This window comes from Pleurodeles waltl, chromosome 8 (assembly GCF_031143425.1).
Source record: "Pleurodeles waltl isolate 20211129_DDA chromosome 8, aPleWal1.hap1.20221129, whole genome shotgun sequence".
NCBI classification, from domain to species: domain Eukaryota; kingdom Metazoa; phylum Chordata; class Amphibia; order Caudata; family Salamandridae; genus Pleurodeles; species Pleurodeles waltl.
Genome location: NC_090447.1, coordinates 1,308,660,913 through 1,308,687,167, shown reverse-complemented (window position 1 = coordinate 1,308,687,167; position 26,255 = coordinate 1,308,660,913). Strand labels below are relative to the sequence as shown.

The following is a 26,255-nucleotide window of genomic DNA, read 5'->3' as shown; positions in this document are numbered from 1 at the left end:
CTGTAGAAAATATAATAGAATGCAATAGGCCCAGGGGCAACACAAACCATATACTAAGAAAGTGGAATGCGAATCACGAATTCCCCCCCTAAACAAGTGTAGTGTGTAGAGGGGCACTGGGAGTGTAAGAAAACACCAAAGGTAAGTAATATACTCCATCCCAGAGCCCAGGAAAGTAGGAGTAAGGTACTGCAAGTTTCCTCAGGACACACTACAAGTCATGATAAAAGTTATTGCAAGAACCAAGCAAGACTGCAGCCAACAAATGGTGGATTCCTGGACCTGAAGACCTGTGAAGAGAGAAGACCAAGTCCAGAAGTGGCAGATGGTTCCAGGAAGGACAGGAGCCCCTGCCAACCTAGATGATGGTGCAAAAGAGGATCCTCCGGTTAGAAGAAGTCTGCAGAAAAGCACCAAAGAAGATGGCTGCGGGTTCGTGCGTGGAGCAGGAGATGTCTCACGTCGAGATGTTGGATGCAGGCTGTTTGCGTCACTGGATTTGTCCAACAAGCCTTGGTTCAAGCAAGGCCGCGGTTTGGGTCAAAATGGCGCTGCCTGGACCTAGGAGGCACCTGGGGGCCTCAACTCGGACTGAGGAGGCAGAGGGAGCTCCCAACACTGGAAAGAGCCCACAGATGACCAGGCAGCACCCCTGGGAGTCCCAGGACACGGGGACAAAGAAGGTGCAAAATGCCGTTGGTGCAGCACGACAAAAGAAGGTCCCACGCCGCCGAAGTACAACTCAGCGAGTTGTGCCTCGCAGGATGGAGTGCTGGGGACCTAGGCTACACTGTGCACAAAGGATTCTTGGAAGAAGTGCACAGAAGCCCATAGAACTTGAGATGACGCGTTGCACAGGGGTACTGTTGCAAACCGGGAAGGCAAGTTCTTACCTCCTCCAAATTTAGACAGACTGGTAACTCCGAATATGGCCATGTAACATGTCTAAGATCATGGAATTGTCCCCCCATGCCAAATCTGGTATTAGGGTGCCAATCCCATGCATCCCCGGGGCTCCAGCATGGACCCCGGGTACTGCCAAGCTAGCCCTCTGGGGTTTTCACTGCAGCTACCACTGCTGCCAACCCACAGACAGGCTTCTGCCCTCCTGGGGTCTGGACAGCCCAGTCCCAGGAAGCTAGAACAAAGAATTTCCTCTGAGAGAGGGTGTTGCACACTCTCCCTTTGAAATAGGTGTTAAGGGCTGAGGAGGAGTAGCTTCCCCAGCCTCTGGAAATGCTTTGAAGGGCACAGATGGTGCACTCCTTGCATAAGTCAGTCTACACCGGTTCAGGGATCTCCCAGCCCCTGCTCTGGCGCGAAACTGGACAAAGGAAAGGGGAGTGACCACTCCCCTGTCCATCACCACCCCAGGGGTGGTGCCCAGAGCTCCTCCAGTGTGTCCCAGACCTCTGCCATCTTGAATGCAGAGGTGTGAGGGCACAATGGAGGCCTCCGAGTGGCCATTACCAGCAGGTGACGTCAGAGACCCCTCCTGATAGGTGCTTACCTGATTAGGTGGCCAATCCTCCTCTGAGGGCTATTTAGGGTCTCTCCTGTGGGTTTTTCATCAGATAACGAATGCAAGAGCTCACCAGAGTTCCTCTGCATCTCCCTCTTCGACTTCTGCTAAGTATCGACCACTGACTGCTCCGGGACACCTGCAAAACCGCAACAAAGTAGCAAGACGACTACCAGCAACATTGTAGCGCCTAATCCTGCCGGCTTTCTCGACTGTTTCCCGGTGGTGCATGCTCTGTCGGCTGTCTGCCTTCACCCTGCACTGGAAGCCAAGGAGAAATCTCCCGTGGGTCGACGGAATCTTCCCCCAGCTAACGCTGGCACCAAACTTCTGCTTCACCGGTCCTCTGGGTCCCCTCTCATCTTGACGAGCGTGGTCCCTGGAACACAGGAGCTGGATCCAAGTGACCCCGACAATCCAGTGGTCCTTCTGTCCAAATTTGGTGGAGGTAAGTCCTTGCCTTCCCACGGCAGACAGTAATCCTGTGTACTGCGTGAACTGCAGTTGCTAGGGCTTCTGTGCACTTTTGCAAGGAATCCTTTGTGCACAGCGTAGCCCAGGTCCCCAGCACTCTGTCCTACATTGCTCAACTCGCTGAGTTGACCACCAACTTCGTGGGACCCTCCTTTGTAGTGTTGTGAGGACCCCCGTGCTCAGATTTCTTGAACGCCTGTTCATGTGCTTCTGCGTGGGCTCTCTGTGCTGCTGAGTGCCCCCTCTGACTCCTCCTCTAAGGGACGACCTCCTGGTCCTTCCTGGGCCCGGGCAGCTCCCATTTTCTTCAACCGTGACCTTTGCAGCTAGCAAGGCTTGTCTGCAGTCTTTCTGCATGGAAACAACTCTGCATCCTCCAGCACGCCGTGGGACATCTTCTGTGCAAAGGAGAAATTCCTGACATCTTCCGTTGTTGCAGAATCTTCAGCTTCTTCCACCCGGAGGCAGCCATTTTGCACCTTCATCCGGGGTTTAGTGGGCTGCTGCCCCCCACCGGACACTTTTGTGACTCTTGGACTTCGTCCCCTTCCTTTGCTGGTCCTCAGGTCCAGGAATCAGTCTTCAGTGCTTTGCAGTCAGTTGTTGCCTTTGCAGAATCTCCTATCACGACTTCCGTGTGTTTCTGGGGAAGTAGGGTAACTTTGCTCCTACTTTTCAGGCGCTTGGGGTGGGGTATCTTGGACACCCTTAGTGTTTTCTTACACTCCCAGCGACCCTCTGCACACTACACTAGGCCTGCGGTCCTAAGTGGTTCGCATTCCACTTTCTTAGTATATGATTTGTGTTGCCCCTAGGCCTATTGCATCCTATTGTATTCTAGTGTTTGCACTACTTTTCTAACTGTTTACTTACCTGATTTTGGTTTGTGTGTATATTTTGTGTATTTTACTTACTTCCTAAGGGAGTATATCCTCTGATATATATTTGACACATTGTCACTAAAATAAAGTAACTTTTTTTTTTTTAGTAACTCTGAGTATTGTGATTCTTATGAGATAGTGCTACATGATATAAGTGGTATAGTAGGAGCTTTGCATGTCTCCTAGTTCAGCCTAAGCTGCTCTGCTATGTTATGTTATGTTATATGGTTTGTAGAGCGCATGGATACCCTCAGGTTTCCCAGCGCTAATGGACCTTAACCAGGGAGAGTGACCCGAGCAGGAGCAGTATTAGAATAGCCATGTTTTCAAAGCCTTACGGAACTCCAGTTCGTGACTCATCAGCCGGATTTTAAGAGGCAGCAAATTCCATAATTTTGCTCCTAAGTAAGCCAGTGTAGGCCCGCCCCATTTAATTTTCTTAATTTAAGGTATGGTGGCTAAGGCTTTTGTGGCGGATCTCAAGTCTCTGTTCGGTTTATAAAATGAAGCCAGATTCTTAAAGAGTGAAGGTCCTCTGTCATGCAAGGACCTATGTATATCACAGAGGGCCTTAAGTTTGATCCGCTGCTCAACCGGCAACCAGTGCAATGAGGCTAATCCGGCTTGCATTGATGACCTTCTCGGATATCCAAAAGTAGACGGGCTGCAGCATTTTGTATTCTTTGTAATTTTTTCCTTCACATAGGCTGGGGAACCTAAAAAAAAGGCAATTCCCATAGTCTAATCTTGATAAAATCACAGCCTGCACAATAAGTGTTCTTGCCAATGCCGGGAGGATGACAAAGACCTTCCTAAGAAGTCTAAGTAGGCCAAAGCAGGTAGTAGATATGTGTCTGGCATGAACGTCTAAAGTCAGGAGGGGGTCCAGAGTAATCCCCAAACTCTTTATCAGTTTTTTTGGAGGCCGAAACTCACTAAGAGCGGAAAGACAGCTACGATAGATTCCAGATCTTAGTTCTGGACCCAGTATCATAACTTCAGTTTTCTCCTCATTAAGTTGTAATTTACTATGGGTCATCCAGCTTGAGACCGCTTGCATACATGTGGATAGTGCATCTCCTTCTGGGGTCTTGTTGGTGGATAGAGAAACCACCAGTTGGGTGTCCTCAGCATAGGACACCAACGCTAAACCAAAGGATTCTACCAAGGTAGCAAGCGGGGTCATATAGATATTCAACAGTGTCGGACTCAGGGCAGAGCCCTGAGGTACACCGCACCTACACAACAGCTTATCTGACAGAAACGATCGATCCAGAACCTGAAAGGATCTGTCCTGTAAGAAGGAAATGAACCAGGCCAATGCCTGGCCCCTAATCCCAATATTCCTCATCCTCTGTATTAAAACCTGGTGGTCTACTGTGTCAAAAGCTGCACTGAGGTCCAGCGTAATGATCACTGTAGTAAGACCCTTGTCCACCTTTTTCCTAGCTTCTTCCATCACCGCAATTAAGGCGGTTTCCGTGCTATGACCTGCTCTGAAACCCATCTGAGTATGATGGAGCAACATATTCTCTTCCAGAAAAGTGGAAAGTTAGAGATTGATGCATCTGTCTAGAATCTTTGCTGTGGCGGGCAAAAGGGAGATGGGTCTAAAATAGCTATAGCTATAGCTACCTTTATCAGCCTAAGCTGCTAGAACACTACTAATCTACTAATAAGGGATAACTGGACCTGGCACAAGGCGTAAGTACCATCTGGTACCCACTATAAGCCAGGCCAGCCTCCTACAATCCGACGGTCAGAAACTGAAGCAGAGGATGCAGAGGATTCCTGGAGGAGTCTTGCAAGCTGAATCTGAAGAGACACCCACAGGAGCGACCCTAAATAGCCCAGAGAGGGGGATTGCCTACCTACCCAAGTATGCACCTATCAGAAGGGGTCTCTGACGTCACCTGCTGGCACTGGCCACTTAGACATCTCCAGAGTGTTCCCACACCTTGGAAAACAAGATGGCTAACTCCAGGGACACACTGGAGGAACTCTAGGCACCACCCCTGGGGTCGTGATGGACAGGGGAGTGGTCACTCCCCTTTCCTTTGTCCAGTTTCGTGCCAGAGCACAGACTGGGGTTCCCTGAACCAGTGTAGATTGGCTTATGCCATCTGTGCCCTTCAAAGCATTTCCAGAGGCTCTAGGAGGCTACCTTTCCCAAGCCCGTAACACCTATTTCCAAAGGGAGAGGGTGTAACACCATCCTCCCAAAGGAAATGCATTGTTCTGCCTTCCTGGAACTGAGCTGCTCAGACCCCAGTAGGGCAGAACCCTGTCTGTGATGTGGCAGGAGCTATAGCTGCAGTGCAAGCCTCAGAGAGCTGGTTTGGCAGTACTGGGGGTCCATGGTGGAGCCCCCAGGATGCATGGTATTCGACCCCCAATTCCAGATTTGGAATGGGGAGACAATTCCATGATCTTAGATACCTCACTTGGCCATATTCGGAGTTACCATTGTGAAACTACATATAGGTATTTACCTATATGTAGTGCATGGTTGTGATGGTATCCCCGCACTCATGAAGTCCAGGGAATTCACCCTGTACAGCATGGGGGCACCTTTGCTAGTGCAAGGGTCCCCTTACACTTAGTAACTTTGCACTTACCCTTCAGTAAATGAAGGTTAGACTTATAGGTGACTTATATGTTACTTAAGCGCAGTGACAATAGCTGTGAAATATTGTGGGCATTATTTCACTCAGGCTGCAATTGCAGTCCTGAAGAAAGGTTTGTCTGAGCTCCTTATGGGTGGCAAAAGAAATGACGCAGCCCATAAGGATCTCCTGGAACCCCAATGCCCTGGGTACCTAGGCACCATATACTTGGGACTTATAAGGGGGGTCCAGTGTGCCAATTGGAATTGGAATATGAAGAAACTAAACTATAGTGACTAATTTGGAAGTAGAGAAAGCATAAGCACTGGAGTTCTGGTTAGCAGAACTTCAGTGACACAGTTAAGCACTACTGACAACACACCCATAGGCCACAAACTATGAGCACTGGGGTCCTGGCTAGCAGGATCCCAGTGAGACAGGCAAAACACACTGACACACACTCACAAACAGGCCAAAAAGTGGGGATGACCATGCTAGAAAGAGGCTACTTTCGCTCAGTCAGCCCTGCTGAAAATTATTTTCTTGTCTCCGCCTTCTCCTCTGCTGAGCACCTATTATGCACATCCTCCTGGCTATCAGATACAGGGCAACCATTGTGGGTAGCTGTGGTGAATTATGGGTCTGCCTTTATAGTTTGCACCCATTTCCCACCTGTTTTGAATTGGGGGGTAAATGGCATGTGCAAACGGGCCAAATAGCGACTATTCGCTATTTGTGACTGCTTTATACATCCAGTTTGAGGGTTGGTATTAGCGATTCCCTAATACTGACTTCCTGCTTCCGTTCGCAAATTTTTGCAAGTCCCAATTCAGTCACATTGGTGTTTTAGGTTAGTGAATGGGTTTTGTACATAGCGTATGACTCTTTTTGCATTCGCTAACTGGATTGCAACTTGCAAGTCATTCATACATCTGGCCCTATATCTAGCTGCAGATTCCCTCCCTGCTCTGCAAACAGGTTTCTAGGGACAGGGATGACCCCTTTTAAGGCCCTAGTTTTGACGCACCAGTGATAAGTGTTCTTCATGGCTCTGCACTTTTGGTTTGGAAAGGTGTGAGAAGAAACTGACATCGGCATGCCTGGTTGGTACCTATAAAGGAACCACAGTGTCATTTCTGGTGCGCATGACGACGGACGCGGATCCAATTAACGCCATCTGCTAGAGCCCTGGGGTACTGATCATGAAAAATCTTTTGGATCCCGTCTGACGCCTGGGGAGAATTCAACAGTAAGGAACCCGCAGCTAGATATAGTCTCTACCAGATAAGACGTGACAGAAGGTAAGTAACTTGTTCTTTTGGATGAATACAGTCTTATTGAAGATATAAATAAGCAGATGAAAATCCATACTTTAGTATGCCTCATATATTTGTTTTTGGAGAACATTGAATAAGAGTTGCATTATTTTCCTCCTGCCCAAACATTTAATACGCTTTCATTCAGTACTTCAATTTTACCTTCTTTATTAAGCTATAAGCACAGTCATTCCTCATTCTTATTTAAGATTTCACACTTATTCGACCTGCCAAGGATAATGTGCACTCAGTAATATTGGCTGTACACATTTCAGTGTTTTTTTCATGAATTCGTTAAATAAAGATTAACACCCTCCAACTTAGGTTACAATGGGGAGGCTTTGTGCTGATTGACATAATTTCCTTATCCATTACAATTGTGTATTTTTTTGCGATCTTTCTCATTTAACCACTTACTTGTCCGTGTGCCAGGGGCTGCATTGAAAGGGTTTTTGATTTCCCAACTTTATCCCCCCTATAGGACATCCTTCTTCCTTGGGATCACATCCTATCTAGACTCGCTAAGTTTTAGTTATGCCATTTAGTCATTGTTTTCTGTTTAAACAACTTTATTGGCATGTTATACCAGGACTATACAACATGAAACAAACTTTAGCATTGGCTGTAATGGTGGAAATATTGTAAATAGTCACATCACAGATATGTTGCACAACTTCCCCGCACTCATCCTGCCTCTTGTTTGCTTGGAAGGACTCCATGTAAGCATAGTAGCTGGGAGATCGGGTTAGGAAGCTGCCTTTTTAAGGTGCTGTACCAATGTAGGGGTACACTGTGCATGAAGTCCAGACAACCCTTATTGGTTTACAGAGGCTTACTTTAATAATCCCTAGGGCTCTATTTGTGGTAGTGTGGTCCAGCAGCTTGGGCTTATCAGAGGGGAGTGTTAGCCATTTGTTGTACACACAGAATCAATAAATGAGACTCACACTCAAAGAGAAACCCAAGACCAATTTAGAAAAACACAGATTGTTATATAATTTTACACACAAGATCATCAATATTGGGTAAGTACTTAGGACGTTATTCATTTTTACAAGGAACGACAGTAAAAATAGCAAGCTCTCAGATTTGAGCTCAGTAATGCTATCCTATGGGAGAAGCATACACTGCATATATACTTGTTAACGTTTCTTGAGTGTGCCATTTGGTACCTAAGGTGCTTAGAGGCCAAGGTCCAGGAAACTACCAGCAGTTTGGGTTTACCTGCCCTGGTGAGTCTGGGTGTAGAGGTGCTGGTCTCGGTGGAAGCCTTGAGCGCTACACGCTAAAGTCAATGGCAAGGCACCTGTAAAATAGAGACTGCAAGGGGAGACTTGGGGACAAGTCCGGCAGAGTCCAAAGGGTGGCTCATCTTTTCAGGGTGTCTGGAGCACAGGGACACAATCAGTTTCCATGGACCCGGGCTAGGCGGAGTTCGGGTGGAGAGGTGTTTTGTCTGGGAGGTCACTGCAATTAGAGGCTTTCACTTGGCTTTGGTGACCTGCAGAGGGTGAGGAAAACAGGGCCGCAGGGTCACTGCCAACAATGGCCTTGTGGATCCTGAAGTCTCGTCGGTGGTGTTTGGACTGGACACTCAACAAGCCTTGGTTGTGGCAACTGCTCCTGTGCCAGGGTATTGGTACAGAGAGGCCCCTGGAGGGTCTAGCGTCTTGAAACTCCCTGGAGAGGGAGGGCTGACTTCCTGGAACCAGGGTGACCTCCTCCTAATGAGATGTTCTCTCAGTGGGCCCATAGCCCAGCAAAACGAAGTACCAGGCAGATGTAGGCCGGTAGTTTCTCCATCCCAAAGGAGATGGTAGCTGGTTTAAGTGTGGGGCAGGCCTCCAAGTGTTGGAGAGGATGCATAGCTTTTGGACTATTCAGGTTGGTACAGTTGTTGAGAGTCCAGCAGCAAGACAAGGTTTGGTGCCAAGTACAGGCTAAGTCCACTGTTCTTGTGGTGACTGTTCTTCTTTTTCTATCTTTGCTTCCCAGTTAGATGAATCTGAAATCCTGGTGTCAGGGGGACCCCTAAATACTGAATTTAGGAGTGTTTAGGGGAGTGTAGGGTAGTAGTCGATGGGCTACACACCCCTGAGGAGACGACCCCCCTATATGACCACTTCCTGTGGAGAGTGGGCATATTCCTGACCCAGAGTTCCTAGTTCTACCAAAAACCAGATGGTGAAAACCTTCCATGGCTGTGACCTTCAAGTAGGCCACCTTAAGGGTGTGACTAACCTAGATATGCAGCACACCTCCTGAATATCTACTTTCCCGCCTAATATGGTGCCAAATGGGCCTCAGGGCAGGGCTGGCGTTCCCCAGGTCCAGATGGAAGTCATGGTCGCATATCAAGGGTGGCAGGGGTTTTGAAGCCCCTGTCCTTGATATGTTAAATTCATTAGCCATCCTGCTGGTGGAGGTGTGGTCACCTTCCTCTGGCGCAGGCATTGTTTCTAGCCTCCGAAAGTGCGATCTGTCTTCTGCAGGTGGTCAGAAACTCATCTCTGTAGGCAGGCTGGTCGATACCAGTCAGCCAGCACACTATAAGACTAGTAGGTTTTCAGGGGGCACCTCTACGGTGTCCTCTTGATGCCTGTCATCATAAATATGATACTGGCATCAGTAAGGATTTATTAAGACAAGGTGTTGGATACAATAAAACTGTATTTTCAGTGAAGCAGTCATGTAGCTGGGTAACTCGTAATGACCCCAATTCCCAGTACATGTCCTCAAAATGGCTTCCTGAACACTTGCAATGTCCAGCAATAGAACTAGGCATCACAGGAGTACATTTGCTCATGCAGATGAGCCCTCACATGTAGTAAAATACACCCTGACTTAGGGCTCTTAAGGCCTGCTGCAAGGGTGATTTACATATATTTCATGCATTGGGTATGGGAATTGCATACAGAGTGTGTGCAATATCATGTTTTTACAAATGGTTTTCACTATTTTATGCATTTTGTAGTGACACTCTGCATGTGTTTGAGTGTGGGTCCCTTAGAGTGGCATAATAACATGCTGCAGTCCTTAGGGACCCTCTTTAGTACCCATGCCCTGGGTACCAGGGTTACCATTTACTAGAGGTGTAAGTCTTTGTCATTGGGGCTACAGCTGTCATTTGACACTTCACAGGAAAGAACACTAGCACTGGGGCCTGGTTAGCAGGGACCCAGTGCTTTCTCAGAGTCAAAAACCAGCATCCAGCAGTTTGAATGAAACTTAGCCATCCTCAGCTCCCTATCGTACATTGATTGTTAGAGTTCATACAAAACAAATTTAGGTATTCTTTGTGTGATTTTGAGAAAATATGGTCCTGCCTCATACAGTAAATTGTGCAGATTATATAACACTCAGCAGAAAGGCATTGGTTTTGAAACAGCAACTCATCCTCAATTTCTCCAACAAGGGTACCTTTTCATATGAAGCTCACTTCCTGGTCACATGCTTCCTGCATACCCAGAAGAAATATTGTGCCTCGTTGACAGTTCTGCTGAATCTTGCCTTAACCTCATCCTGCCTCTGATGATGGCAGACTTTTTCCAGGTGACCTTCAAGCCTGAAAGCCTTTCCAAAGGCAGTCAATAACTCCATCAATTACTGCACCATAAAACCAGAGATCCTGCAGGAAGAGAAGAATATTGTCTGCATCAAGTGAAACTGCTTGGCTGCCTCCTACCCAAAACCTCCCAGCTAAAGGAATCTTGTTTACATATATTCCTTGCCTTATGAATATTCTCAGGGACAGACTGAATCCAGAAACCTTTTTCCTCAGAAATAGCTCCTGAGCAGCACAGAAGGCACACATAATTCCAGTTGCAGCTCTGAGAGCCCAGGATGTGACAACAGTGGCGTATATACAGCATCACACATTGTGCTGGCTGACATCATGACAAGTACTTTATACCAACACTACATAAAATGATACTCAAAGCAACACCACCTGAAAATAGACTAGCTTAAAATGGTGAGAGAGGGTATTTGGTATGGCGCTCACTGAGGAAGATTGGGTAGAAGTGTACGAAAAATCCTGCATGACTAGACACATTTAAATGGAAGAACACTATATAAACTTTAACGTATTGTACCAAACCTCAGGAAAACTAAGGGATGGAATTCAACAAAGTTGAAAACCTTTTGATGGGAATTTAATGTGATGGGAACCCAAATTCTCCTCTTCTAGCATTGTCTGAAATAATGTGGATGCTGGGAAAATTAATTCATGTTGGGAATACAATGTTTTGGCTTCATATTCCACACAATAAGGGATGATTCACTCGGGCCTGTGCTTCTCTAAAAAGTGTTCCTTAAAGTCACACTCAGGCAAGCAAATGTGTTTGGCCTTGTTGACAGCAATTATTTTGCCACTGGCCTATGATCGAGACTGACAGGCCCAGATTTGATAGATCACATGCTTTGTCTTGAGGACACCATGGGAAAGGAGAAGATTATATAATCATTTGAACATAAGTTCAAAGCTTTCACCGCAAATTGGTCCCTCTTTCTGAACATTCTATTGGGAGCATTTCGTAATACACACATCCACAATACATTAGTATGTTATGCATAGAGCAAGAGAAAGCCCTCAACTCCTCCTGGCCGATGGTAGCACATTGACGTTAGACCCAGATGGTAATCTTATCCACTATGAAAACATTTGTGATAGTTACAACTGTGAGTATGTCCTGCTTCCTCGCAGTCTGGTTGGTTAGAGACGTTGGTATGTGTAATTTTTGAAGAAAATAAAATATAAATAGCTAACTCTAAAATGAAAAGTCAGAACTAAGACAAAAAGACAGTCATATTATGCATGATTTGAAATTTCACTGCCAATTGAAAGCTGGGCGTGCAATAAATTGATCCATTTTTCCCATGACTTGATACTCTGTATATACTGACGTTATATATAAACTCTGCTTTATTTTTAGAGCGACCGACATCGCCCTTCTATGCCAAAGCTTATTCAGAAATATAAAGCAGATCCCAATTGGGCCCATCTATTTTTGCTTCAAACTCCGGTACAGTGAATTTCCTTCATTTATTTTTCAATATAGTAAATTGTGATTACAATTGATTTACTTTATAAATTAGCGGATCATGAATGAATTAGGAATAAAGTAAGGTGATATGATATGCCACCTGAAAGCCTCAATTTGAAATCCAGTGTATCCCTAAGTTCTAAATCATAGTATTTCTCATAGCGTGAATCTGAACCGTTTTTATCTGTAGCAGGTGGTTGATATTACATGGAAGAGCTCAGTAGAAAATAAGTATTTACAACCCATTCTCATCCCCTTGGACGACAGGCCAAGTGAATGTTAGGAAAGTGACTTGATTAAAATCTCAGTAGGAAGTCTCTCATCTTACTTCCTCCATGGGAGTAGGAGTTGGGCTCCCTGCTCAGATGTGTAGATGAATTTAAGGTAGAGTGTCCCACAAGGGATTTAGATATTTTGAGTGAGTGCAGACATATGTAGCTAAACCAGGCATGGCATGTGCAGTTCAGGGATATAATGTAACTTGTCCTCTGAGCAATGCTAGTGGCATACACTGTGATTCAGAAGACTAAACAATTGAAAAATAAAATAATCTCTAGAACACAGGCACCCAACCAAGATCCGCAAGAAATGGATTCGGTGAGAAGAAATTTTGGGACAATCTATCTTTTTAGTATTTTATCTTTTTTGTTGGCATTTGTAATTTTGATCATTACTATAGTTAACAGCCTACTGATAAGGCCTAGGCGCACACACTTCATTTATGGACGTGCACTGTTTATTCTCTTAAGTACCGTAGTTTTTTATAACATTGTTTGTTGAGTTTTCAGTTGACAATAATAATGATAATGCACAGCAAAGGCATTGTTTATTAGCAATCAGTACATAACAATTCTGTGACGTCAGTCCATTTTGACAATGGATGTTTACAAACATTCTATTCCCTGATGGTATTGCCGCCACTAGCCCCACACCTTGCAATACTTCCACGTACACCCCCTTGATTTATAAACCTGTTCTTCCTCTTTTGCACTCAAGTGCCATATTTGACACTCTTCTAAATCAGCTATATCTATGGAAAGTATTGTCATAGGAAGCTGTAGGAGAGGGATAGGTTGGGCCAATTGTTCCTAAACTAAACATTGTTTATGATTAGTAGGCCATGCTGCAGGAATGAATACATATGCATTGATATGTAAAATGTACTGTTACATTCAGCTTGCTATGTTTGATTGAAAAATGTGGCCAGAAGTTAATTTGCAGTGTATAGTTAAACTGTACTCAAAAGAGCAGTGGTGAAGTTAGATTTTCCTGTACACATAAAGGAATTATTTTGAAAGATTTTTTGGGGGGATACATGTTGTCAACATTGAAATCATCAGGCTACAAGCCCTTCACCAAATGTCAATACAGACATCTGTGACACTCTGTAGGAAGTTGGCTCTGTATATACTATCTCAAAGTGAGAGATAGTGTGCACAGAGTCCAAGGGTTCCCCTTAGAGGTTGATAGTGGCAACATTTGATAATACTAATGCTCTATTTTGTGGTAGCGTGGTCAAGCAGTAGGCTATCAGAGGGTAGTGTTAAGCATTTGTTTTACACACACAGGCAATAAATGAGGAACATAAACTCAAAGACTTAACTCCAGGCCAATGGATTTTATATAGAAAAATATATTTTCTTAATTTATTTTAGAACCACAAGATTCAAGATTGGAAGTAAGTACATAAAATGCAAGGTACTTCACACAGATAAGTATGGAACTTTGAATTAAAGCAGTAGTACACACAGCATAGGTTAAAATGGCAATAATCTATTTTAAAAGTGGACATAGTGCAAAAATCAACAGTTCCTGGGGGTGGTAAGTTTTGTTAAGTTTCTCAGGTAAGTAAAGCACTTACACAGTCAGTCTCCTGGGCATAGGCAGCCCATCGTTGGGGGTTCAAGGCAACCCCAAAGTCACCGCACCAGCAACACAGGGCCGGTCAGGTGCAGAGGTCAAAGGAGGGCCCAAAACACATAGGCGCCTATGGAGAACAGGGGTGCTCTGGTTCCGGTCTGCTGGCAGGTAAGTACCTGCGTCCTCGGGGAGCAGACCAGGGGGGTTTTGTAGAGCACTGGGTGGGACACAAACAGGCACCCAAACACACCCTCAGCAGCACAGGGGCGGCCGGGTGCAGTGTGCTAAGTAGGTGTCGGGTTTGCTATAGGAAGCAATGGAGTGACCCGGGGGTCACTTAGGCGATGCAGGCAGGGCACAGGGGGGATTCTCAGGCCAGCCACCAACTGGGCTAGGAAGAGGGCCGCTTGCTGGTCACTCCTGCACTGGAGGTTGGTTCCTCTCGGTCCTGGGGGCTGCGGGTGCAGTGCTTGGTCCAGGCGTCGGGTTCCTTGTTACCAGGCAGTCACGGTCAGGGGGAGCCTCTGGATCCTCTATGCAGGCGTAGCTGTGGGGGTGCACCGGGGTCGACTCAGGTTACTCACGTCGTCGCAGTCACCTGGGAGTCTTCTCTGAAGTGTTTGTTCTCTGAAGCTCGAGCTGGGGGCGTCAGGTGCAGAGTGAGAAGTCTCATGCTTCCGGCAGGAAGGAAGAGTTCTTTCAAAGTTGGAAAAATGTTGCAGTTGGTCAGTGCCACTGTTCTCAGGAGTTTCTTGGTCCTTCGGGTTTAGGGCAGTCCTCTGAGTCTTCAGAGGTCTCTGGTCCCTGTTGGATGCGTCGCTGTGCAGGTTCTTTGAGTCTGGAGACAGGCTGGTAGGGCTGGGGCCAAGTCAGTTGTCGTCTCCGTTGTCTCTGCGGGGCTTTCAGGTCAGCAGTCCTTCTTCTTCTTGTAGGTTGCAGGATTCTGATTTCCTGGGTTCAGGGTCACCCTAAATACTAAATTTAGGGGTGTGTTTAGGTCTGAGGGCAGTAGCCAATGGCTACTGTCCTGAAGGGTGGCTACACCCTCTTTGTGCCTCCTGCCTGAGGGTAGGGGGTCACATCCCTAATCCTATGTCCCGACTGGTGGGTGACTCCTCCTTGTATTTCTCATTATCCTCTCCTGCCTTGCAGCCAAAAGTGGGGGCAGTGGCCGGAGGGGTGGGCATCTCCACTAGCTGGGATGCCCTGGGATTCTGTAACAAAAGGCATGAGCCCTTGAGGCTCACCGCCAGGTGTTACAGTTCCTGCAGTGGGAGGCGAGAAGCACCTCCACCCAGTACAGGCTTTGTTCCTGGCCACAGAGTGACAAAGGCACTCTCCCCAGGTGGCCAGAAACTCATCTGGTTGTGGCAGGCTGGAAGAAACCTGCTTGTATTTTACATTAAATCCCACATTGGCATCAGTGTGCATTTATTGTGCTGAGACGTTTGATATCAAACTTCCCAGATTTCAGTGTAGCCATTATGGAACTGTGGAGTTTGTGTTTGACAAACTCCCTGACCATATACTCTTTATGGCTACCCTGCACTTACAATGTCTAAGGTTTTGCTTAGACACTGTAGGGGTATAGTGCTCATGTACTTATGCCCTCACCTGTGGTATAGTGCACCCTGCCTTAGGGCTGTAAGGCCTGCTAGAGGGGTGACTTACCTATGCCACAGGCAGTGTGAGGTGGGCATGGCACTCTGCCAGGTCCACTTAGTCATTTTCTCCCCACCAGCACACACATGCTGTGAGGTAGTGTGCATGTGCTGAGTGAGGGCCCCCCAGGGTGGCATAACACATGCTGCAGCCCTTAGAGACCTTCCCTAGCAACAGGGCCCTTGGTACTAGGGGTACCATTTACAGGGGACTTATCTGTGTGCCAGGGCTGTGCCAATTGTGGGAACAAAGGTACAGTTTAGGGAAAGAACACTGGTGCTGGTGCCTGGTTAGCAGGGTCCCAGCACACTTTCAATCATAACTGGCATCAACAGAAGGCAAAATGTCAGGAGGTAACCATACCAAGGAAGGCATTTCCTTACACACTCTCATACTGATTGCCTACAAAACTTTAGTAGGCGAAAACTGTTTCAGTGTTTGATATGTGTTTTTGATGCAACACAAGGCCTTCAGAGAGAGGGAGGCTAAGTACCATCACCCTTTCTAAAGGGGAAGTCTAGGACCTCTATAAAGTAACACTGGCTTTCCTGGCACCAGTCTCCTGTGAAGTTTTACAGAAACGTTTGTAAGCACAAGGATTCATCATCCTTCTCACAAAGAGAGAGGAGAATAAGCAGATAGTCCTACAAAAGATTGAACTCGTCCTCAGAATAAAGCTAGTAACTTAGGAAATTCCAAATAGGTGAGTTATCACAACTGGCTCCTCTCACCTAGATTGATGCCTTTCAGAAGACTATGCATGTTTCCTTTTGGCTCTTTGACTTCCTGTAGCTCACCTTCTAGAGCCATAAAGACAATCACAGTGCCACTGGCACAGACCATTCTTGGTGGTCTTGACTCAAAGTCATTTCTAGAACTAGAGCCTGAATACCCCAAGCCAGCACAAAAGCTGCTATGGATTCTTAAGTTGCTAAAACCAAGTTTGATTTCAGATTTGTCAGCGTCGGTTAGGACTCAGATCTGATAGAGACTTCTAGTTGCAGATTGCTTACCTTAGAATTTTCAAGCAGGTGTCAGACTGGATCCGGAGATTTGTCTTTGAGCAATACCCTTGCGCGTCAGTAGGTGGCGTCGGTCAATTCCGAAGGCGTTGTGGTTGCCGTGATGACGTCAGGATTAGTACCTTATTTTGTACACAACCAGGAAGAGGTGTGCAAGAACAAAGGACGAAGAGATTACGAACATTAGGGATCTGAGTGTTCTCTAGTTTTCACAACCTTTGATTCTTATTGAAGGAAGCTGGCTCTCTATGTAGTGCACTAAAATGAAGTACACTGTGCAGAGAGTCCAGTGGATCCCCAATTGGCTTTGCAGAGGCAAAAGTAGATAAGACTAATGCTCTATTTTGTGGCGGTGTGGGCAAGCAGTTAGGCTTATCAGAGGGAAGTGCTAAGCATTTCTTGGGCTCACAGAGGCAATAAATGAGACACACACTCAAAGAATAAATCTGGGACCAATTTAGAAAAATAACAATTCTTTTTACATGTTTCAAACCCAAGAACTTCGGAATCAGGTTAGTAGACTTTTAAGCATAAATTCTTTACAGTTTCAGAAATCAGCAATTTTCAGAGTTCTCTCAATGTTATCCTATGGATAAAAACAATGTTCAGTAAACACAGGGTTAACAATGACTTAAGAGGTAGAACTCATGGAAAAAAGTTAAGTACTGGGCACTGATCAAAACCACACCAGCAGGTCACACCAGGCAGCAGTGGGGTGCAGTAAGGCGTTGAGTGCCCAATGGTTCTCTATGGAAGTTGAACCTTATGATAAACAGGCTGCAGGGTGTTCCTGGGAATCCAGTCAGGGACAGCAATCAGGTAGGTAGTGGACCTGGGGTGCTTGGGGAAGTAGGTGCACCTTTGGTCCTCTTCTCCTGTGCCCAGTGGTGACAGATGCAGGAGTGTTTTTAGGCGTCGGGTTTTCTCATCTGGAGCACTCACGGTCAGGACGTCCTTCGTGTTAAGGCTGCATGTGTTGTCAGGGAGTCTGGCAAGGGTGAACCGAGCTCTAAGGAGCCAGGGGACGTCGTTGGTACTTGACCCACCTCTGATCACGTCAGGGACGACAGGTGTAGTGGCTGCTGGAGGTGTCAGGTTTTCTCTCACCACAAGGCTGTGCGGGGGGCTGCATGCAAAGGCCGCAGGCATCTCAGGTGAGTCCAAGATGACACTGGACTCTGTCTCTGTACAGCTGGGGAACCACATTAGCACCACTGGTTGGCTTCACCTCGGGTCGTGGACGTCGGGTGCAGTGGTCACTTCAGGTGTCCTGTTTCTGAGGTTCCAGCAGCTGCAGGGTTCCTTTCTTGAAGTTTTAGTTGCAGAGCAGGTCCAGTGCAAATGGGAGACTTGAGTCTTTATGGAAGGCAGGACAAGTTGACTTCTTGGGCAGAGTCCTTTGAGGTCAGAAGGCAGCGTGATGTGGACAGGTGCTTCTTCTTCTTCTCTTCTGCGGGTGCAACTCTTCATTATCCGTGTCTTCTTAGGTCATCAGGATCTGAGTTCTAGGGTTCAGAGGTGCCACCTAAATGCTCAATTTAGGATCATTACAGGGAGTGCCAGGTGGTAGCCAATGGGCTGCCCACCTTTTGGGTGACTACAGCCCTTGTATGACCACTTCCGTTGGGAAGAGGGCGCACCCTAACCCTAGTGGCCTAATTCCTTCCAAGCAAGATGGAGCAATTTGAAAAGTGTTTTCCATTTCAGCTCGTCCCCCCTAGGGGTCGGAGTGGCATGAAGTGCGCACACCTCCTAATCTGCCTAATTTTCCCACCTGTGCTGCGACCAAAAGTGGGGTCAGGACAGGGGGGCTGGTCATCTCCACCATTTGGAGAGACCTGGGTTGCATTACAAAGGTGAAAAGGCCTTTGAAGCTTCCTTCCCTCGAATGTCCATCCTCCCTGGGTGAGGAGATAACATCTGCGCCCGGTGCAGCCTTTTCTTTCAGGCCCGCTAGACTGCTGGCTCCCACCTTGGGGGGCCGGAAACACGTCTGTGGTGGCTGAACTGGTCTGGGCCAGTCAGTCAACACACTAGTTGTTGGTAGGTTTTCAGGGGGCATCTCTAAGGTGCCCTATGTATGCATTTATTAATATATCCATCACTGTGCACAGTGAGGGTTTATTATCCTGAGATGTTTGATACCAAATATCCCAAGATTGAAAGAAACCATAATGTAGCTGGGGAACTTGTAATGACCAGTGTCCAGCACATGCATTTAAAATGGCTTCCCTGTTCACTTACTATGTCTCATAATGAACAGAGACATAGCAGGGGTATATCTGCTCATGCATATATGCCCTAATATGTGCCTTGATGCACTGTGCCTTACGGGTGATGTACACTTGCACATGCAGTTATAGGCGACGTGGTACACAGGGTTGTGTGACAGGTTGTGTTTTCACTTTAGCCCGAACCAGCACACACAGTCTGCAATGGCAGCACTGTGAGGGCTTGGTGGGGGGTTCCTGGGGGCAGCACAACTGTGCTGCAGTCCTCAGAGGCCTTCCTTAGTACCCCAAGCCCTAGGTGGAAGGGATACCAGTTACTAGGGACTTAAAGTGGTAGCTAAAGAGCTTGCCAATTGTGCAAAACAACTGTGCAGTTTTGGGGAAAGAGATCTGGCACTGGGGACCTGGTTAGCAGGGACTCAGTGTACTAACAGTCGAAAAATTGGGGATTAACCATGTCTAAAAGGGTACTTTCATACTCTGATGAAATTGGTTTTCCAGAATATGCTTGGCTAAAGAAAAATATGAATAAAGCCTACAGTTTTCTTCCTCAAATGAATTTACATTAAAGTATATTCTTGGTCTTACAAAATGCCACTGGCCTGATGTAGGAGGCTGGCCTGGCTTGTAGTGGGTACCAGAGGTACTTACACCTTGTGCCAGGTCCAGTTATCCCTTATTAGTGTATAAGAGGTGTTTCTAGCAGCTTAGGCTGATAGAAGGTAGCTATGGCAAAGCAGCTTAGGCTGAACTAGGAGACATGTAAAGCTCCTACTATACCACTTGTATCATATGCACAATATCATAAGAAAACACAATACACAGAGTTACTAAAAATAAAGGTACTTTATTTTTATGACAATATGCCAAAAGTATCTCAATGAGTACACAAACCAAAGTTAGGTAAGTAATAGCAAGAAAAGTAATGCAAACAGTGTAGAATTACAGTAGATTGCAATAGGAGGACATAGGTATAGGGGCAACACAAACCATATACTCCAAAAGTGGAATGCGAACCACAAATGGACCCCAGACCTATGTGAGCTTGTAGAGGGTCGCTGGGACTTTAAGAAAACAGTGAGGGTTAGAAAAATATCCCACCCCAAGACCCTGAAAAGTAGGAGTAAAGTGCACCTACTACCCCCAGACAGCACAGAAGTCGTGTTAGGGGGATTCTGCAGGAAGAACAAACACCAGCAGTGCACTGACAACGGATTTCAGGACCTGAGCACCTGTAAGACAAGGGGACCAAGTTCAATAGTCGCGACAGTGCCGTGAGGGGGCAGGAGCCCAGGAAATGCCAGCTGAAGGTGGAAGGAAGCTGCCACCGTTTGGAAGAAGCTTGGAGTTCTGCAAGAAAGAAGAGGACTAGGAACTTCTCCTTTGGAAGACAGATGTCCCACGTTGCGATGAAGCTTGCAGAGGTGTTCCCATGCAGAAAGACCGCAAACAAGGCTTGCTAGCTGCAAGGGTCGCGGTAGAGGTTTTTGGGTGCTGCTGTGGCAGAATTTTGTCATGCAAATGAGTCACATAACAAATCTTCTCTTTAATTAATGACTCATTAAGGGACAACAAAGAGTCCATGCCAGGAATTTTGAAGGCCACAAGTCATGCAAATCGTTAAGATCTGTGAATTTACTCCTTTATTTATTACACAATAACATGCATAAATGGTAAGGATGACCCATAGGATGTAGAGTCCAATTTGAGAGGGAATAAATTACTACATTTCCTTTGTAAGAGGAATTAAGGATTCGGGCCATTTGTCATCTTCTCCTTTGTTGACTGTTTCGCCAAACATTATTGTCCAGATGACCAGGGTATAGCACAATCTCAATGAACAGTCTGCGGAAGGTGCCTTCGAGGTGAACTACAGATGCAGAAACCTTTTATACTTCCATCAGGTGGTGCAGTGTGGAAGGTGTGCTGTTAAAAGGTAGCCGATGAGAGCTGTACCGCTAGGCTGTTGTTGATAGGGGCACGAGGAGCCAATTCATTGGACATGGTCTGTGCTTCCTTGAAGCTGCGCAAATCACAGCTGGTACCCCCATCTTTTTTAGCTCAGTTGAATACCTCCCTGGTTCCCTGGTCACTGTAAGACAATCCTCTCTGCAGCAAACATCCAAATCTGGAAGGCTAAATATTCATATTTTGAACTTGAGAGGTTAGCTCTGTGTATTTATAAAATAGTTCCAGAAGTTAAAAAAAATCCTTCTGATCGATACTTCTAACCATAGGTTCTTCATCTTGTGAATATTTACCATGTGTCAGACTGGATCCAGAAACTTTGCTAGTAGTACTCCTGCACACCAGTAGGCAGTGGCGGCTGGTGAAATTTGAAATTGGTGCAGCGTAAACTCTTCTCAGACTTTGCAAAAAGCAGGCGAGCAAACCATGCAAGTCCAAGTGATAGAATTAATAGATGCGGTATAAAATATTGATAATGTTTTGAAAGGCACCATGTTAGCTATAGAGAGGCCAATAGGAGAATGCCTTGATCGCCCCTTTTCCCTGCATTTCTGAGCCCTGTGAAAGGGGCAGGGTTTTCCTTGTGGCTTAATCACTCCTGTTACATTTACTCTGTGTTAGACTTGTATGCCCTTTTTCTCCTTATACCTTTTATCACAGTTCATCGCTTTCCTTTTCAGCATATTTTTGCCACTCTCTCCTGAAATGCAGTTCCTCGCATTCCCCTTCACTTCACTCCGACACACAATACACCCACTCACCTGTAAGCACAGTATTTTACTTGCGCCTTGTCAGTATTTTGACAACTGTATACCTTCTTTACAGACATTGCACAGAAACACAATTGCAGCTGAAATAGGTGACCATTACCCTGCAGAGGAGCTAAAGATTGGATAACCATGTATTCTTTTTGACCCACTGACAAGCACTGGGAGAAACCCACACTCCCTTAATCCTAAACTCCAGAGCTCTCAGCCGTTGCCTTATTAGCACCTGGAAGTGACTCAATGCGAAGTATGCACTGTACAAGAGTAATAAACTGCACTAAAAAAATACAGCAACGCAATGTCTTAGAACTAGCTAACACACGTAGGAAATGAAATATGGAGAACAGCATTTGAAATATAAATAGGAAGTAAGGGCCTGATTTAGATTTTGGCAGAGGGGGGTACTCTGTCACGAACGTAACAGCTATCCCCTCCCCCATATTGTGATCCCATTACATCCTATGAAGATCATAATACGGCGGACGGGATATCCGTCACATTTCTGACAAAGTATTCAGTCCACCAAGATCTAAATATGGCCCTAAATCACTGACATGGTGTGTCTTAAATTAACGTTTTTTTTTTAAATTCATTCATTTTTCACAAATGATTAGTGTTTTACCATTTAAGTTACAGATAGGAATATAGGCCCTCATTACATACTTGGCAGGCGGCGGAGGCCGCCCACCAAGGTTTAACCGCTGAGCGGCCGCCATTGCAGCCGCAATCCTGCAGGCCGCATTATGAGATCCCCGCTGGGCCGTAACATGGGAGCGCTCAGCGCACGTCACCCCAAATGCCCCACCCCTTTCAGAACCAAAGGATAATAAACATAGTTTATCTGAAAGGTTTGCAGCTTATGCTGCTGGGGGGCGGGGTGTGAATGCCCCTGTTTACTTTATCGCTGGTCCAACATGGGCTTGCTTTGGGTACTGTTAAGGGTTATTTGTCGGCTGTGTTTCGGCTTTTTCCAGTTGCCTGAGAAGCCTTCTTTGTTTAAATCACCTGTTGTGATGAGATTCTTAAAAGGTTTGCAGCACTTTTTTCTGCCAAAATTCTTTATAATGGCACAGTGGGATTTCAGTTTAGTGGGCCTTATTTAGATATTGGCAGACAATTTACTCCATCACGACGGTGACAGATATTCCGTCCGCCAGTATCTAAAGTCCATTATATCATATAGGATTTAGATATTGGGGGATGGGATATCCATCACCGTTGTGACAGAGTAGCTCATCTGCAAATATCTAAATCAGGACATATGTTTTTTGATGTTCTCTCTTTTGAGCCATTGCATAGTTTCCCTTAAGGATCTTAACTTTAAAATGGTCTTTCCTATTTCCATAATATCTTCTTGGTTTGTGAGTGAGCTCCAGGCAGCCTTAGTTAATCTTTAGCAACACAAAAGGGTGCTGGACGGAGCATTGAAACTTTTCAAACACTCACCCCCAAACTAGGGTGGCATGGTGAGCAAAAGAACAATGAATTAAACCGAAATCTGTGACGCTGGGTGAGTGTTAGAAAAGTTTCAGCACTCTGTCCATCATCCTTTTGTGTTGCCAAAGTTGCTGTAAATGGGAAGTGTATGCCCAGACTTAGATCCCATGCTCGCTGTGCCACTAGGTTCATGCTAGCCTGGCTGATGAATGGTGATACCCTGAAACCGGTCCCAGGATGCTTGTTTCCAGTCCAGGGAGGACCTGGCCTGGCAGTGCGGGCTGGACTGTTCAAATGGGGATCAGGGTCAAGACTGATTTGCATATGGCTGGGTCCAAACTGGGGTGGCTTGGCGAGCAAAAGGACTATGGATTAAACCCAGATCTATACCTGGGGGTGAGTGTTTGAAAAGTTTTAGCACTCCGTCTATCATTGTTTTGTGTTGCTAAACTCTTAGTTAATCCACTGTATAAAACATTCATCCCAGATAAACTAGTCTTGAGGAACCATGCTTCTTTTCTAGAGAAAGTGGTAATTATATTTCATGCCGGGCAGTTTGTCAGCCTTCCGCCATGCTTAGCTCTGCCTCATTCTTCATGGAGGTTGAGAGACTCCATTGGCACGGATCCCAAGTGAACCCTTGGTTTTTATATCATTTATACCAAGAAACATTGAATTAGAAGGCGGTATCCTTAATAAGTCCTACAATTTGTATGTAAAGAAGAGATCAGTGTTGAACATCACCATGAGATTTCTTAATGACAGTGCATGGGGATTGCACCTAATTTCTCTGTCTGTAAGCTAGGAGCACTAAATTAAGGATGTTGCCTTCTGTGCCTTTGGTCTCAATGTCATGCTGGTTGCCCATTGTAAATTAAACATTCTTTAATGTTTTTTATAATTGAGTCACTAGGGGAGTTGAAGTCTTAGTGAAAATGTTTTTGGTCTGATTAATGAATGGGGTAGGGATGAGGTCTATTATTTCTTCTGTGTTTATTTTTTTGTTATTTCTAGTTTCTCTGCAGGCATCTTGGAATTGAAAAGTCGTAGATGACGTCTTTCTATTTCAGAGTTGCAGTTTCTTGAATGGTGCCATGCCATAAGAACTTTGGGGTCACAGAGAGCTCTATGCCTGTCTTTTGAGGGGCATTGATGTATTGTATTGGATCAGTAGCAGCTGATGAGCATGGCAGAATTTTGAAAAATATTTGAGTAATAAGATATATTTTACAGCGTGATTTTCACATAAATTGGCTACAATTCCAGCTGTTTGAAGTGGCACTAATGTCATATAATGCTTTCATCCAGGAATGTTGAAACACAGACCCACAAAAAACATCCCATAAGTATTAGCTAAGATCTTGAAAATCAAAAGTTCAACAATTCCCACAATCAGAGGACATAGACAGCAGAGCCAGACGTCATATACAAATGTCACTCAGTTACATAGATGTTTACAACATCAGACAGCTGACAAAGTACACTAATATTAGATGATAAGGCATCGGACATTAGTAGTAATTGTATTATAAAAATTATCAATACAGGTATCCTCACGAGTCATAAAATGAATTAAAAACCACAGCACTGAGTACATCTGTTATTAGTGATGAGAGATCATGAGTACCCACTACTCTTTGTGAATTATCAGTCACCAATCACCATTAAATATTTTTTTCAGAAGTGTAGTCTTATTTTCTGAAGGATGTGGTCAATTCCCCCAGAGAGAAGCTTGTTCTTTTCATGTTTCAATATACCACAGTTTGACATGTATGACATACACTACTGTCACATTTATACACATTGTGCATTTATCAGAATTTATCATAAGTCCAGAATCGGCACTATTGTACCAGTGCCATTGTTATGCAGTGGATAGCCACAATTATGTAAATAATGCCTACAATAGGTTCATGATTTGCCCTGTTATACGAGGACCACTAATATGCCAGGGATATTCTGACATAGGGGATTGTATTTGGCCCTTTGAAGGTTCTAACTAGTACTGGTTGGAAATACCAATATCTCTGTTCATCCGTTGCAGCAGACGCACAGAAGCTGATGCCTAGGGTGGCTTTCTTGCAGAAGGCTCACTTTGAGGGTGTTCTTGAAAAAGACACATAAGAAGGAAAGTCAGAAGTTGCTCAGATTGGCTACCTGTTGTTAGTGGGCAGGGCTATTTAGTAGGAATTTGATATACATATGCAACAGGGAGGATTGGAATGTAATGGATCACTATCCTTACTCTGCTTTTGCTTCTATTTGTTACTAGCATTGCCTCAGATGAATGTATAAGCCACTTCACAGTAAACTCTATAACTCTCTTACCTGTAGAAAGTGTTACTGTGGATAAGAAAGAGCTAATTTCCTTCTTTTTGTATTAAGGAAATCCATCTTTATGCTGTGTCCAGCCAGTTATTTTGATTTTTGTGGATGTTGGACAGTTGGCATTATGACCTTTTGATTGACTGGCATTTCCAATAAGACTCTAAATGCACCTTTTCTACAAATCATATAAATTATTTTTACTATTTATTGGCACATTTGAAAAATTCTTAAAACTGCTATAAAGTGCACACAAATAGCACAAACTTTCTGATTGTCAGGTTGCAAAAGTGAGCCTATATAAATGTTTCTCAACTCACATTGTAAGCAAAGCCTGTGACCTGGACTGTGGAACAGATATTTAGCAGCCGGGCTTACTGAAAATCTGAATCAGATTTTGCAATTAAACTACTAGATTTAACACTGTGTAGGTGAGCTATAGCAATGCATTGTTTATATTAGGTCTGGCTGCACAGAGCTAAACAAATTATTGGTTTATTTCACATCTCATCCTTTTCTGGGAGAGGTGCGCCACTTTCTGATCAAAGCTCTCCTTAAATAAAAGACTTTCAGCTTGCTAGCTTGTCACTGTCTTTCTAATTTGCCAGCTATCTAAGGAAGTTCATGATACTTGGCTGCTTTGAAGAACAGGGATCTTGCAGACCCAGGATTAGTGGTTTGGGATATCAGATGTAGCTTGTAGGGGTGGGATTCTGCTTTGATCCTTTCAGTGTTTGGACATGTTTGAGCTTTCAGTGGAATTAGGAGACAGTTATAGGGAATCCTAGACCAAGCACAATCTATTTGGGGTTAAGATGAGACAGAAGATGACCTACTTGGATGTATTCCTCTGATGCCTACTTAAGGACTAAGGAGGTAAACCCCTGTGTAGGAAGTTGGCTCTGTATATACTATCTCAAAGTGAGAGATAGTGTGCACAGAGTCCAAGGGTTCCCCTTAGAGGTTGATAGTGGCAAAATTAGATAATACTAATGCTCTATTTTGTGGTAGTGTGGTCGAGCAGTAGGCTTATCAGAGGGTAGTGTTAAGCATTTGTTGTACACTCACAGGCAATAAATTAGGAACACACACTCAAAGACTTAACTCCAGGCCAATAGTTTTTATATAGAAAAATATAT

The 26,255-nt window shown here is 45.2% G+C and overlaps 1 protein-coding gene across 4 annotated transcripts in view; it reads left to right on the top strand.

Moving 5' to 3' along the window:
• The window catches only part of PARP4 (poly(ADP-ribose) polymerase family member 4), a 1,744,976-nt gene that overhangs the window by 1,536,002 nt on the left and 182,719 nt on the right, over positions 1 to 26,255 (top strand). For all 4 annotated transcript variants that reach the window (XM_069202293.1, XM_069202292.1, XM_069202291.1 and 1 more), the window contains one exon: positions 11,734 to 11,823. In XM_069202293.1, the coding sequence (XP_069058394.1) occupies positions 11,734 to 11,823 (90 nt within the window). The remainder of the gene's footprint in view (positions 1 to 11,733; positions 11,824 to 26,255) is intronic.